Raw genomic sequence first — 13182 nt, 5'->3', positions numbered from 1 at the left:
TCTGTTCTATGTGGAATATTTGTGGGATTTTACATAAGGCATATGAACAAACTCGTGGCTTTGGTAAAAAGAAACAAAAGCAGAATAAGAGGCTAAAATGGATCCATCCATTCTTAAATCACACTGTCTTGAACAGGCTTAAGAGGAACCATGGAGTCTAGTTACAATACCCACTTGTTTACACGGGGCTAATTCTCTCTCTGTCATATGACAGTCAGGACTCTAGTCTTATATGTCAATTATATGTCGATTGAAAGATGGCACATTCAGCTACACAGTGCCCTCTGACACGATGGGACACTGAGGGCACTTTTACATGTGATCCGGGAGTGGGGGGAGTGGTGCTTTAATTAGGGCAGCTCTGAGACCTGCTCTAATTAAAGTGCCATCACGTATCATGTATTAGCTTCCCCACTCTTGAAAATGGTGGTGAGGATGCTTGAACTGAAGCTCATTTGATTAGCTTTAGTTCAAGTGCCCCCATGACCATTTTTAAGCATGGGGACACTGATACATGAGACACAGAAGGCTGCTGGAAATCTAGCACATCAGAGCAGCATCGGTGCTCATAGTATCATCTGAGGGCACCTATCTCACAGGAATCAGTTTGTGACTGGATTACCACATTATTTCTAATGGCACCTCTTCTTTCCCTGCAAGTTTCCTATCTAAGTCCTGACCAAGTTCAACTCTGCTTATCTTACAAAATAAAGGCAGAGGAAGATTTAAATATTATGAATGACTTCAAGACAGGCAGGGGAAGAATGTCGTGCAAGAGTGCTACGGGGAATTCTTTCTATGTCATGTCTTCCCACCTATCAGTGTTCCCAATGCATTTCTTTTTAGAAATCACAAGTAATGATGCACTTGTGGAGGAATTGTTATCACCAGAGAATGTGACACTGGGGCAAAGGCAAAGCACATAATGGGCACTATCAGCCCACACAATAAGCTTAGGAACAATTTCAATAACAACCACTCTACCATTTTAGCAATTTAACTCCCTAAAAATAAATTCATTGAAGACATGCAAACCAAGCTTTTAAAATATAAGAAAAATACAAAGAGGCCAAACTTCTAAGTTTCTTAAAATGTAATTTAAAACCTGACTCTAAAGCATATGTTAAAGAACTAGAGAAAGAGTCATCCAGTTTTCTAAAGCTCAGAGCACCAAGCAACTTCCACTGTTTTTAGCAAAACCTGCTGTATTTTCAGCACTTCTGAGAAATCAAGCCACTTATTTAGATGCTTAAAATTAGGCTTCTATTTGAAACAACTAGTAAAGTTGTGGTTCCTATTTTTTACACAAGATATATACCAAAAAACTTCCAAGTTTATGTACACATATTTTTAGGGGGAAAATCCTAAAAAATATGATACATTATTTTAAAAATTAATTATCCTGCATAAAGAACTAATCTGTACTTGATCTTGTTCTTTCATAAATGTAACTTCTATTAGTTATCTTATAAAGTTCATGATTATTTTGTTCTCTAAGCCTCTCCCTGATGTTATGCTGCTCAGGTTTACAAAGCTGAAGACATGGCCATCATTGCCAAATAAATACCCAAACAAGCAATTGTTTAATAGCAAACAGCCCTGCGTTATTTAGTGAACAAACAGAACTCTGTTTTTAAAAAATAGGTATTTCACTACAATGATCCAGGCAAAAAACAGGAAATCTTTTAACAGAACAAGGAATAAAACACAAGCTTTAGAACCCAGCAAAAAACAAAACAATAATTACTTCTTCTCGTAACAAACTCATAACATACAACAACAGCTGGAGAAAGCAAACACTATTATGCTGGCTATATCTTTGAAGGGCAGGAAGCCAAGGTGAAGGGTGACAATAACATGCTTTGTAAATGGAATGTTTGGAGTCAAAACTAACTCCAAGTTTCTTAACCAAGTCAGTGACCATAAGATCTACCCAAGAATGTACGCCCGGAAAGTTCATCCCACAGATCTAATGATTTTGTTGAACAAGAATTTAGCTTAGACTCGGCAAAGCCAATTACTTCCTAGCCTTCCAGCGTTCAGTTTCATTTATGCAGCTGCTATACACAGGAAGGCAGCCACTAGACTAGAATCTGATTTAAGAGACACCAAGATACAGGATAACTTGTATCCTGTAATTCCAAAGTCATCATTAGACAGAACAAAATACCAGAGACAATCTGAGAAAGATTAGGGCCTGCAGAATTCCATACACAGTGGTAGGAGATCAGTGTGAACAAATTCACTCCCCCCTGATCCAACAGCTAAAGATAGAAGGGCCACCATAGAAAATGAAAGTGTATTGGCAAACATAAGTAGTACAGACAGTAATAGAAATGGAGTCGGGAAGAATGCAGAGGAAAGAATCAAGAAGGAAAGAGTAGGAGTCAAGTATTTGAAAAATGGTTGTATGTAGGAGATCACTCACCTCTAATAAAAACATCTTTGAAAAAGAAACTGTTAAAAAAATAAAGATCTCTCCCAAAGAAAGGGAACATTGTATTCTGTGGCTTCCCTCTTTTGGATTATATTCCAGGATATATTATTAATGAAGCAGAAGATGTCAGTGGTCAAGTTTTCTCTTTTAGCAATAGCTCCTATGGTGAAAAGTAATTTATCTACCTACACTGTATTATACCCATCTTTGGTTTGTCAACACTGGAGTGTTTGAGCTGGTATGAACTAGCTGTCAAGTATTTGTGAGTTGTCCAGAAGAACATTTACAGGCAGATGAGCTAATTCCAGTCAAACAGTAATAAATTAATTGAGGTTTTAATGCTCTAAAGTAGGCTTACAAAACAAGTGATATATCTTCGTCATTTTACACATCGATATAGTGTCCGTGCATCACAAGGCTTTCATACAGTAGGAGATATTATAGTAGGAGCTATTTGATACCATGAATAGGAGCAAAGATTCAAAACAGACTGAGACATAGGGCACAATTAAGTTATTGACTGCTTCAGCTATGTAAACTCTACTTTGAGGTATGCAGTTGATACAATGTACCTGGTTAACATATCTTAGGCACCTTTCCAAGCACCAAAAGCAACAGAAACAGCTCTTGAACAAGCATCTGGCACACACACTCTCCTGCAACAAAATGAAGTAAATGGTTACTAGAGACAGAGTTAGACTTTTATAAAACTGACATTTAAAATGAACTCGCTTAACAGGATACTGTAGTTCTCACAGGGCATTCACTTAAACAGCAGAGATTTCCTTCCTGCTTATGGGAGTTGTTTTTAATTCAGACCCCTCAGTATTAATGATTGATGATTTGAACTTTTTTTTCCCTGTGGGTGGAAGATTCTGCTGTGGAAAGAAAATAACTACTGTGAGCAGCTTTGGTTTGCTAACAGCTGCATGGAGCACAAAGGAATCAGGCAAGGCAGTAACCCTTCATGCACTGATCGGCAACTGGCAGAGGGTATATTTACAAATAAAGCGTTCATATTTTCTTTGTAATTTTATCCAAGTGATTGCAAGATTCTGAAATAACTGGCACCCTTAAAAAGGACAGACTGATGCACATGCATGTGTGTACACACACACACTTTTTAGTTTTCTTATAAAAACTGAAAAATGCAGACTTTTACTCCAGGAGATTAGTCCTGTCAGGAAACTATTTGAATTCTTGCAAGGATCTGGATTCACATTAGATCTATAACACAAATAAATAAATAAATAAATAAATAAATAAATAAAACAAGTAAAACAAACAAACTTCAAAGTTAAGTCTCCAAAGTACTTGAAAAAATAACAATGAAGTCTTAAATCTTGGGGATCACTGCAGCAGGCCAATCATAAATAGACATTGTACCCAGATAGCATTAAAGACAAGTTGTTCATGTGAGATGTTCTGTTTTCATCCACTGTCTCTCAGGGATCAGAAACATTTTGTTGTGTTTTTAATAAGAGGCAGCTCTTATTGTGAGCGTGTGGTCACATATAGTAGGGAGCTATATGAAAGCAGTGGAAGTTAAAATATATTATTGAGTTTAACATCCTTGCAAATTTTCCAACATTACATTTTTTTTTATATCCCATTAAGAAAATAATACCCCAAGCCCAGTTGAGTGATGATGGTACTTTACCATGTCTCACTGATGAGATGGTTTTACTGTAAAAGTATCATAATCAATCCTCTCCTACCTCAAATCCCATAGGGGGAGACTATAGTGTTAGTTGAAATTTCCCCATACTACTCAGCTGGGGAGGGGCAGAAAGGGGCACAGAAAGAGGAGGTTGCCTTATGGCTTAGGCTACTGTCTTCATACATAAATTAAACCCAGAAATACATTTGGTAAGGCCACCCTGGAGCTGTTTCCAACCACTATCCTAAAGATGTTGGAGGCCCAAATCCCTTCTCCCCTCGATACTGAAAGGTCAGAACACTACATGGACAGTTCCCTTCCTGCACCTGGCAAATTGGTATATAAAGAAATCCACCTTGCTAAACAATAGTAACTCAAACTAAATACACCCAGAAGTTGCCACATCCACACCTGCTTCATATGTAACACAAGAGAATCAGACTATGGAATTTCTATGTACATTCATGTTGTGATTAATCAATGACCTTTTTATTTTTACACATTATTTACATGAGTCTTTTACATGGACTACAAGAACCACAATTATGCACCACCATTCATACAGCTTCCTTCTTAGGTGGAAAATAGAACCTATATTTTTCCCAGTGCAGTACAGTAGAAGCCACTTATGGAGCCCAGGGATAAGACAGAGCACCATTTACACTACCTGCCAGCCACTTGCAAATCCCATTGATTTTAATATTAAAGGTACCACTTAAGTCACCTGAAACCTGTCTGCTAATTCCTGTGGGAACAGCCTGCTCTGTGTTTCACACCTGATTAAGGCTCATTACATTCTTACTTAAATTACAGTGCCTCTAAATTGACAGGACCTAGCCCATTTTGTGGCAGAACTGAAAGCAGTTGAGATGTCTCAGAGGACTACCTGTCCACCCACATACTGTTCATTTTCTGAGCCTGCTATACCTGGCTCAGACTGTAACAATATCCCTCATCTGTTTTACAGTATTTAGTAAAAGGTAATCTTCAAAAGTCTTTACTGAATCAAATAACCAAGCAGAAGGCAGAATAACATCTGACAAAGTGAGCTGCTGCTTATGAAGGCTTATGCATCTCTGAATTAGTACATAAGGTGCCACTCTGCCCTACCTTTTGCCTGACTCCAGACTAGCAGAGCTAACTATCTCTCTACAATTAACAAAGATTTAAGGCCAAAGTTTTGTTTTACTTCAGAGACTGGCATTTGAAAAATTCTGGTCCAAATGTTTATTCCAACTTTCTGATCTGGAAATGGAGCAGGATTCTGTGTTATTTTGGAACTTCTGTTTTCAACAGAAGCCAGGAAATGCAGAGGTGTATGGTAATTAGATGGCAGGCAACAAATAGTTTAGCTAAATTTTAATGTGCCTTAAATTATATGGTTTGGATACTATGTAATCACACATTCGTTTTTATTTCACCTATTTTCTAGTGTCTCACACCACAAAGCAGGCGAAATCATTTAGTAAGGAGACATTTTCAGCTTAAAATAATAGTGCCATTTTTGGTTAGTTTTGCTTGTTTTTTAAATAATTATGATGCGAGATTTAAAATACTTCACTCAACATTAATACTTAAAAGTACTTGTTTTTCTTATTTGTTCTTAAAATCTGAGATGAGAGGTGTATATGTGGAGTGCACATGGATAAGAAACCCAAATGAAATAAAGCTCACATTCCTATTTCTTGCATAGAGTTAATTGTTCAAGAAATTTCCTTCCTACACATCACAAGTTAACTACTGTATGATTGCTTTACAAAAAAAACATGCCTACCTTTTCTCTTAAAGTATTATAAATGTACATGAGAATAGTCCTTGGTATTCTTAGTAAAGTGATCAAAAATGACCCTTTTACAGCTGTTCCTAGATGATAGCAAAAAAGAACTGATATTGAAGATAGGATCGGGTGACTTGGTGGGCTACTTTTATTTCTAGGAAGAAAAATAAACAGCATGTTAAAAAGTTATAAAACCAGGAAAAACAGCTATTAATATTATTGTTCTTTAATGTGTAATATCACATGTGGTTTCAACATTTGATAATGAAATGCATTAACCTATCCTTGCCATTAGGGCCTGATCCGAGTCCAGACTTCCACTGACTTCAACTGTGAATTCAAGGACATCTTTAGTCCACATGAATGAAAACAAGTTAAAAATCTGTTACTGGATTAATTCCTAAGCAATTACTATTTTGGTGCCATCAATAACAGATATCACATAGAAGAACCTGTTATAAAATGTTAAAAGTAAATAATCTATGAGAACTACGCTCTAAATACTTCTATCCCATTTATGTCACCTTTCTAGTCTTCCTGCACTCCTTTTATGACTTTTTCAGTTTAGTCTGCAAATCTGGTATCACTATTTCTACTTCAGAAATAAAGTAGTCTAAAATAAACAGAGTTTGGTAGGATCTTACATGCAAAAATGAGATTTAGTGTGTTAGGTCACTTACAATTTCACCAAATTTTGCTTTCAGTGTTGCTGAGGTAAATCCAAAAGATTTGCATTGTATCCAACAGTTTTATTTCAGATTTACAATGGAGCACACAAAAAAGAATTTGAGTGAATGTGTTTATAATATTATTTGGCTAACTGGTAACCAAAAATACTTAATTAAAATGTGGTAAAACTAAGTTCTTTTGAGGTAATAGCATATGTCTTCCAAATCCCAAAAGAATGTATGAAAATTAGCTTCATGTTTTGTCATATAATGGATAGCAGAATCCCAAGTACAGATTCCTTTTCTTGTTTGCTTTTAAAAGGTCAGTTTAATGTGAATCTTTTACAAGAAATAGTATGACATCGCTCTCAAGAATGTATACTAATTAGCTCTCCAGAACCAGGAAATTCACTAAAAAAAAGCACTGAGAAAACACTGTATTTGGCATTATAAATCCCTCACAGTGTTTTAGGGATTCCAAACACACTGCTCAATGTCCCCTGTAATTAGTAGGGCTGTGTGTGAAGCCTCAGATGCTGATTTGATTCGGAGGAAGTTTGGCCATATTGGCAGCCAAATCTCCAAATCCAAATCAAATCAGGAGACCCATTAATCTCTACGAAGCCTCTGATTCAATTCAGAGAGATTTGATGATTCGGACATAGACACAGCTTTAAATGTTTTTTCTACATACCTCGAGGTGTGCAAAGTGGGCAGTGTTTGATTTGGGTTTGGACCAATTCGGGGGACAGTGATTCGATTTGCTGATTTGGATCATGGTCCTGATTCGATTCGGCTGAATCTGAATCAGAAGATTCGATTCTGATTCGGAGAATCAGTGATTTGGCCATATATATGGTTTATGTTTTTTCTACGTACCTTGAGGTACCAGGTGCGGCTCGTGAACGCTGCGATGCTGAGGCAGATGGAGTGTCCCATGGCAGTGTGGGGGGGGGTCCCCCATGTACTCAGCAGCGAACCTGGAAGTGGACCAGAAGCACTTCTGGGTTTGCCAAAGAGCACGTGGGGGATCCCTTGGCTCGGTAACTGTTGCCTCCTGGGTCTGGAGGGGGTGCATGGGGGGGCCTCCCCACACTCCTGTGAGACGCTTCATCCGCCCCCCCATCTCAGCATTCGCAAGCTGCGCCTGGTACCTCAAGGTACGTAGAAAAAACATAAACCATATATATGGCTGAATCACTGATTCTCTGAATCAGAATCGAATCGTCTGATTCAGATTCAGCTGAATCGAATCAGGACTGTGATCCAAATCAGCAAATCGAATCACTGTCTCCTGAACTGGGCCGAATCCAAATTAAACACTGCCCACTTTGCACATCCCTAGTTATTATGTTTGCTAAAGATCCTTAAATGATAAGACCAACCCTGAAATATCTACACAGGCAAAAATATCATTGATATCAATGGAAGTACTGCTTGAGCAAGTGGCTAAGGATCAGACCCTAAATCATAACTAAAATGTTCTTTCTTTAGAAGTGAATCCTCTAATAGTTGTTATCATGTTTAAAATTAATCATTTACAGAAAAAAAAAAAAAAGCATAAAAAAGAGTTGTGTACGAGAGAAAGCAGCTGGGTGGGGTGAGAAAAGAAAGATCTACAAATATATTTTTATTAAATCTTCACAGAAGGAATTTAAACATTACACAGCTATGTCAAGATAGGTATCATAGTGTTGCAGTAATTCTGAGTGTATCACTGCAGCTCTTTCATAGCAATAACTACATCGCTGCTATAAAGTTATATTTAAATATGCCTATGTACCACATTATTTTAAATAGGAAATACCAGCAAAGCGGTTGCTGGTATGCGTTAGTTTTGATCTTGCAGCCAGGGGAGCAGCTCAGGGGATGCTGGATTTTCGTGCAGAACAAGTATTTTGGTCTGCTTTCTGAAAGACACCATTTTTATGTCTGAAATGCATATGATTTGATAAATTGCAAGAATTTCACTCAGGTAATCCCATACTTTTCTGTTCAAAATAGCTTACATGTGACAATTTCAGTCAGACCTAGGAAAAGAAAAGGCTAAGGAACAGCAAGTTAAATATTAACCAAGTACAGGAAAGGCAGAGAGAGCAAAGTTTGTACTTAAGTTAATAGCACATTTACAACTGAAATGGAGGAAGGAATTATACTTTATCAATACTGATGAATGAGCAAGAATCTCAGGTTTTAAAGCTTATATAAATTTCAAGTCTTTTCCAAACCTCCTTGGTCCAGCCAAGGATTTTCCCTAAAGCCAAGTTCTAACAAAGTTGCTAAACATTTTGGTTCTACATACATTAGGAAAAGAACAATGAGATTTTCCCTACAGTCCTGCCTCCAGCAACTAAACCATCTCCCAAGTAGTCCAATAAATATATAATAAAAAAACCCGTAGCCAAGGTTCCCTCTAAGGAGTAGTGGTCCATGAGCATGGACTGACCACCTCAGTCCATGAGCGCGCTACCTCAGTCCGGCATGGGACACTTACCGAAGCGGGCTGAGGGCTGGGGTCTGGGGGCCAGAGGCTGGAGCCGAGAGGCTGGGGCCGAGAGGCTGGGGGCCAGAGGCTGGAGCCGAGAGGATGGAGCTGGGGGCTGGAGGCTGGGGGCCAGGGGCCGGCACAGGCTCTGCTGGTTCCAGGGAAGTGCTCTGCTCCCCTGCATCAGGTCCAGTTAGCAGAGACTTCGCCGGAGCTGGCAGAGCTGATCCCAGGCTCCTGCCCCAACCTCGCCTAGGAGCTTACTTTCAGCTTCTCTCCTGGTGTGCGACCTTGAAAAGGCTGTGCGTGGCCAGACTTTTAGTTGTGCGCAGCTGCGCACACATGCACCTTAGAGGGAACATTGCCTGTAGCTTCTCTCCTGGCCTAGTACAACTATAATAACACTCCAACCCAATGAAAACAACAGTGGTTTGGGAGAGCTGCAAAATAAAGTGTGGTTTGGCTCAATTATCTTCATGGTTTCATCTATATCCTATTCCAAACTGTTTACATTTTTGGTATCACACCAAATTAGGCCTAAATTTCTCATTTTTAAAAAAACAGGCTGCCCCAATCCAGCACATTTGGTCACATGTACATAGTGATACACACACATTAGTGTTTGAAGCCATCAGCCCATCTCTTGCAATGACTTCTGTGAAAATGGACCACTACACTTGCATTGAGACCCAAGGAAGTCAATAAAGTTTCATGTATGCACAATCATCTGCCAGTATTGAAATCACTGCAGGACTGCTGGGCCTTACTATCATTTTTCATTTGTATTATCCATGCATCCCTAAATTATAGTGCACCATGCTACCCCGAATGCCCACGAAACTGTATTGTGCATTACACTAAATAGCAGCCTTACTCCTGTTATATATTTTACTTTTAAAATACTGACAGTTCTTATGATTTCACTGTGATATTTGTGCTATTTGGTATTTTCCACAAAGCCCAAACTCTTGGGGTGCCTGCAGATGTGCAGGACACACACTCCAGCAGCCTCAGCGTCTCATGTATTCAGCATCCCTATGCTTCAAAATGGTGGTGGGAGCACTTTAAGTAAAGCTTGTTGAAATAAAGCTCGTAAATGCACAAGATGCTGAGGGCGCTTTAATTAGAGCAGCTCCTGAGAGCTGCTCTAATTAAAGCAACCCCCCTCACTCCCAAGACACATGTAAAGATACCCTCAGTGTCAAGGGATTGCTTTCACTTATGAAACAATTCTAGATCTCTAGGTTGTAGAGAAAAGGTTTGAAAATGTAACACAAGTGCACTCCAGATGCTCAAAAACCAAAAGAAAAAGAACCCGAAGTACATTCTTTTTTTTAAAAAAAGAACTCACAATTTTCAAGAGGATCTTCTAACTTTTTAGCCCTTGTTCATGGTTTTTGAGCACTTGAAGTTCAATTTATCACCTCTCTGGTCAGTTCAGATCATATAACACATCTCAAGAATTTGACAATAAACATAGTTTTAACTCTATTAAAGAATTAATCATGATTTAGTGAAACTGAATCTCAGTTTTAAAATGACCACGAGGAACAAATTTAACATTTACTATAGTTTATATACTATTCAGTTTTGCCTGATGAAAGACTAAAGCACTTATTTTTTCCCCTCAATGTAGAAAAGGTCCCAGAATAGATATTTAATCCACCAAGTGCCAAATTTTCAACTGCCCATTAAAAATGGGAAGGAGTATTTCCCTATTTGCTCAGAAATATTAGTCTGATTACATGTATATTACATGGTTCTTTTACATGTGTAAGTGTGAGTTTATGAGATTGAGAAAAGATAAGCTTATAAAAACTGCTGGCAGATTTTTGAAAGGGCTTCTGAAAATTTGGTCCTGAGGTATGATCTTAGTGACTGATGGCTAGATCCCCACATTGGCATCTAAGTTTCTAAGTGTGATCCTATTCCACGCTACTCAAGCCCCTGAGAAACTGTTAATGTAACGGATGTCTGGGTTTCTACTGCTCCTTGTGACCTACTCTTAAGGCTCAAATGAAGGTGCATTACATAGACTGACATGTTAAGGATTTTTCAGGAGAGGAACTTAAGCAGGGTGGACAAAAAAGTGCTGCTTATGTCCCCAGTAGGTGGAATAAGGCCCAACCTTAAGTGCCTGATTCTGAAAAGTACGGAGTACTTCCAATTCCAACTAATGTTAACAGATGCGATAGGTGCTAAGCACCTCTAGAATTAAGTTCTAAAACCCTAAGCCTGCAAACATTGATATGCATTTTAATTTTGAGTTCCTGCCAGGATGTTTTGTAGGACTAAGGTCTGTGCTTAGCCATATGAATAACTTTAGTCAAAAGAATAGCATGGGACTACTTGTGTGTGACTGAAGTTACTCAACATGTGAGTGCTGGCAGTATTTGGTCTTAAGTAGAAAATTTTCAGAATCTGGTCAAAACCCCAGGCCTCTTTCTTTAAGGGACAAAGTCTCATCAGAAGGAACAGGCAAGTATGCACATAACCTCTCAATATTTCAAGATGAAAATAAATCCTTATACAAAACGAACTACTTGAACAACAAGCTTTCATAGATTTCATAGACATTAGGGCTGGAAGGGACCTTGGAAGATCATCGAGTCCAGCCCTCTGCCCAAGGGGCAGGAAGTCAGCTGGGGTCATAGGATCCCAGCAAGATAAGCATCCAGTTTGCTCTTGAAGGTGTTCAATGTAGGTGCTTGAACCACCTCCGATGGCAGGCTGTTCCAGACCTTTGAGAAGACCAAGACCTTTTTTGCACGTCATAGAAAAGTAGCCAGCTGTTAAATTAACCCCTTTTTCTTTTATTAAAATAGATAAACCCTTTTAGATTTTTTTTTAATCTAAAGTAAAAGAAAACAGAATAGTTTCAGTATTATTTTTTCAGGTTAAACAGATGTCACCTGTAAAGCCAATGCAGCTGAAAAAACTCTGCATTCCCCATTTTTAGTTCTGTTTATATACAGAAGCAGTGGAGAGCCCAATGGACTGCTGTGTGTACGGGGAAGCCGATTTCCTCAGGGAAAGGCTGTTCCATTTCCTGTGACTATGCACTAACTAGAAGAAAAGTCTCTCTGTGGGGCATCACAAACAAAGCTCTTGTAACGCGTTTATAAGGCTGCACTAGAAAATACTTTAAAAGAAGCATGTAAGAACTTGGTAACTAGTTCTTCATTGTTGGCAGGGACCAAGATAGTTCACAATCTCCTTCCCCTTTTGATGTCAGTACTGTTGCTGCTGCACCTCCCTATCCCCGTTACTTCACTGCTTTGGTTTACCTGCTTATCTATGCTGACAGACTGAGGGACAGGAAGAGGGATCACCATCACAGAAAATCACACTTCCCTTCCCAAGCACTATTCTGTCAACACCATACATGTCGGCTGGCAAGCAAAAGCAGAACTGCAAAGCAGAGGTACAAAGAAGGGAGTGATTTCAACAGGACTTGGAACAGGAACCTTGCCAATTCCAAGGGTCAGATCCTAGACTTCACTCTGGTGGTTCCACGTGATGGGAAAGCTGATAGACTTGGTCTTTTGAGGATTCCCCTATGCAAGGGGTTTTTTTGTTGATGGAATCACCACATCAGCTTCAATGTCATCTTCCTTGCCCGGGTACAGGAGGCAGGGGATGTCTATGCCTTTGGGACCTCCAGAACAGAGCTGGGCTCTCATGTTTGCCAACACTACGTACAGTAGCTCAGGGGCTGCCACGCCTGACAGCGAGGCAGCCCAAAGCTCAGGTAGGCATGGGACAAGTGGGTGGATAGTAGTAATAGGATCTTTTTCTGATTCACAATGCAACTTAGAATAGCTTGGTATCTGGGTTCTTGTTTTATGCAGCATGGGACAAAACAAATAGTATTCCAAAATAATAAATAATGGTGATTTAAATAATAGTATTCCAAAACAATAAATAATGGTGAGCTGAAGCAGAGGTGTCATACAAAGATTGCACAGGGGCAGACACCTCTGGAACAAGTGAAGATATTTTTCCTCCATAGATCCTGAAGCAAACTGTTCTGGAGCAGTTCCCCAGATCCTCAGAGCTTGGCCCTCTGGTGTAACTCTCCATTGCTTAAGTTTAAGAAACCCAGGTAAAAGATACTTTTTTTTTTTTTTTTTTTTTTTTTTTTTTAAAAAAGGG

At 39.0% G+C, this 13182-nt stretch overlaps 1 protein-coding gene across 1 annotated transcript in view; it reads right to left on the bottom strand.

The window, feature by feature from the left end:
- Positions 1-13182, bottom strand: part of SLC44A3 (solute carrier family 44 member 3) — an 88052-nt gene that overhangs the window by 14153 nt on the left and 60717 nt on the right. The window contains exons 11-12 of the mRNA XM_019528341.1: positions 5872-6028; positions 3010-3093 (exon numbers count right to left, since the gene is read on the bottom strand). Coding sequence (XP_019383886.1) covers positions 3010-3093; positions 5872-6028 — 241 coding nt within the window. The remainder of the gene's footprint in view (positions 1-3009; positions 3094-5871; positions 6029-13182) is intronic.

The sequence above is a fragment of the Gavialis gangeticus genome, unplaced genomic scaffold, assembly GCF_001723915.1.
Source record: "Gavialis gangeticus isolate Ggan-Ray unplaced genomic scaffold, GavGan_comp1, whole genome shotgun sequence".
NCBI classification, from domain to species: Eukaryota; Metazoa; Chordata; order Crocodylia; family Gavialidae; genus Gavialis; species Gavialis gangeticus.
This window is presented reverse-complemented; position numbering and strand designations above follow the sequence as displayed.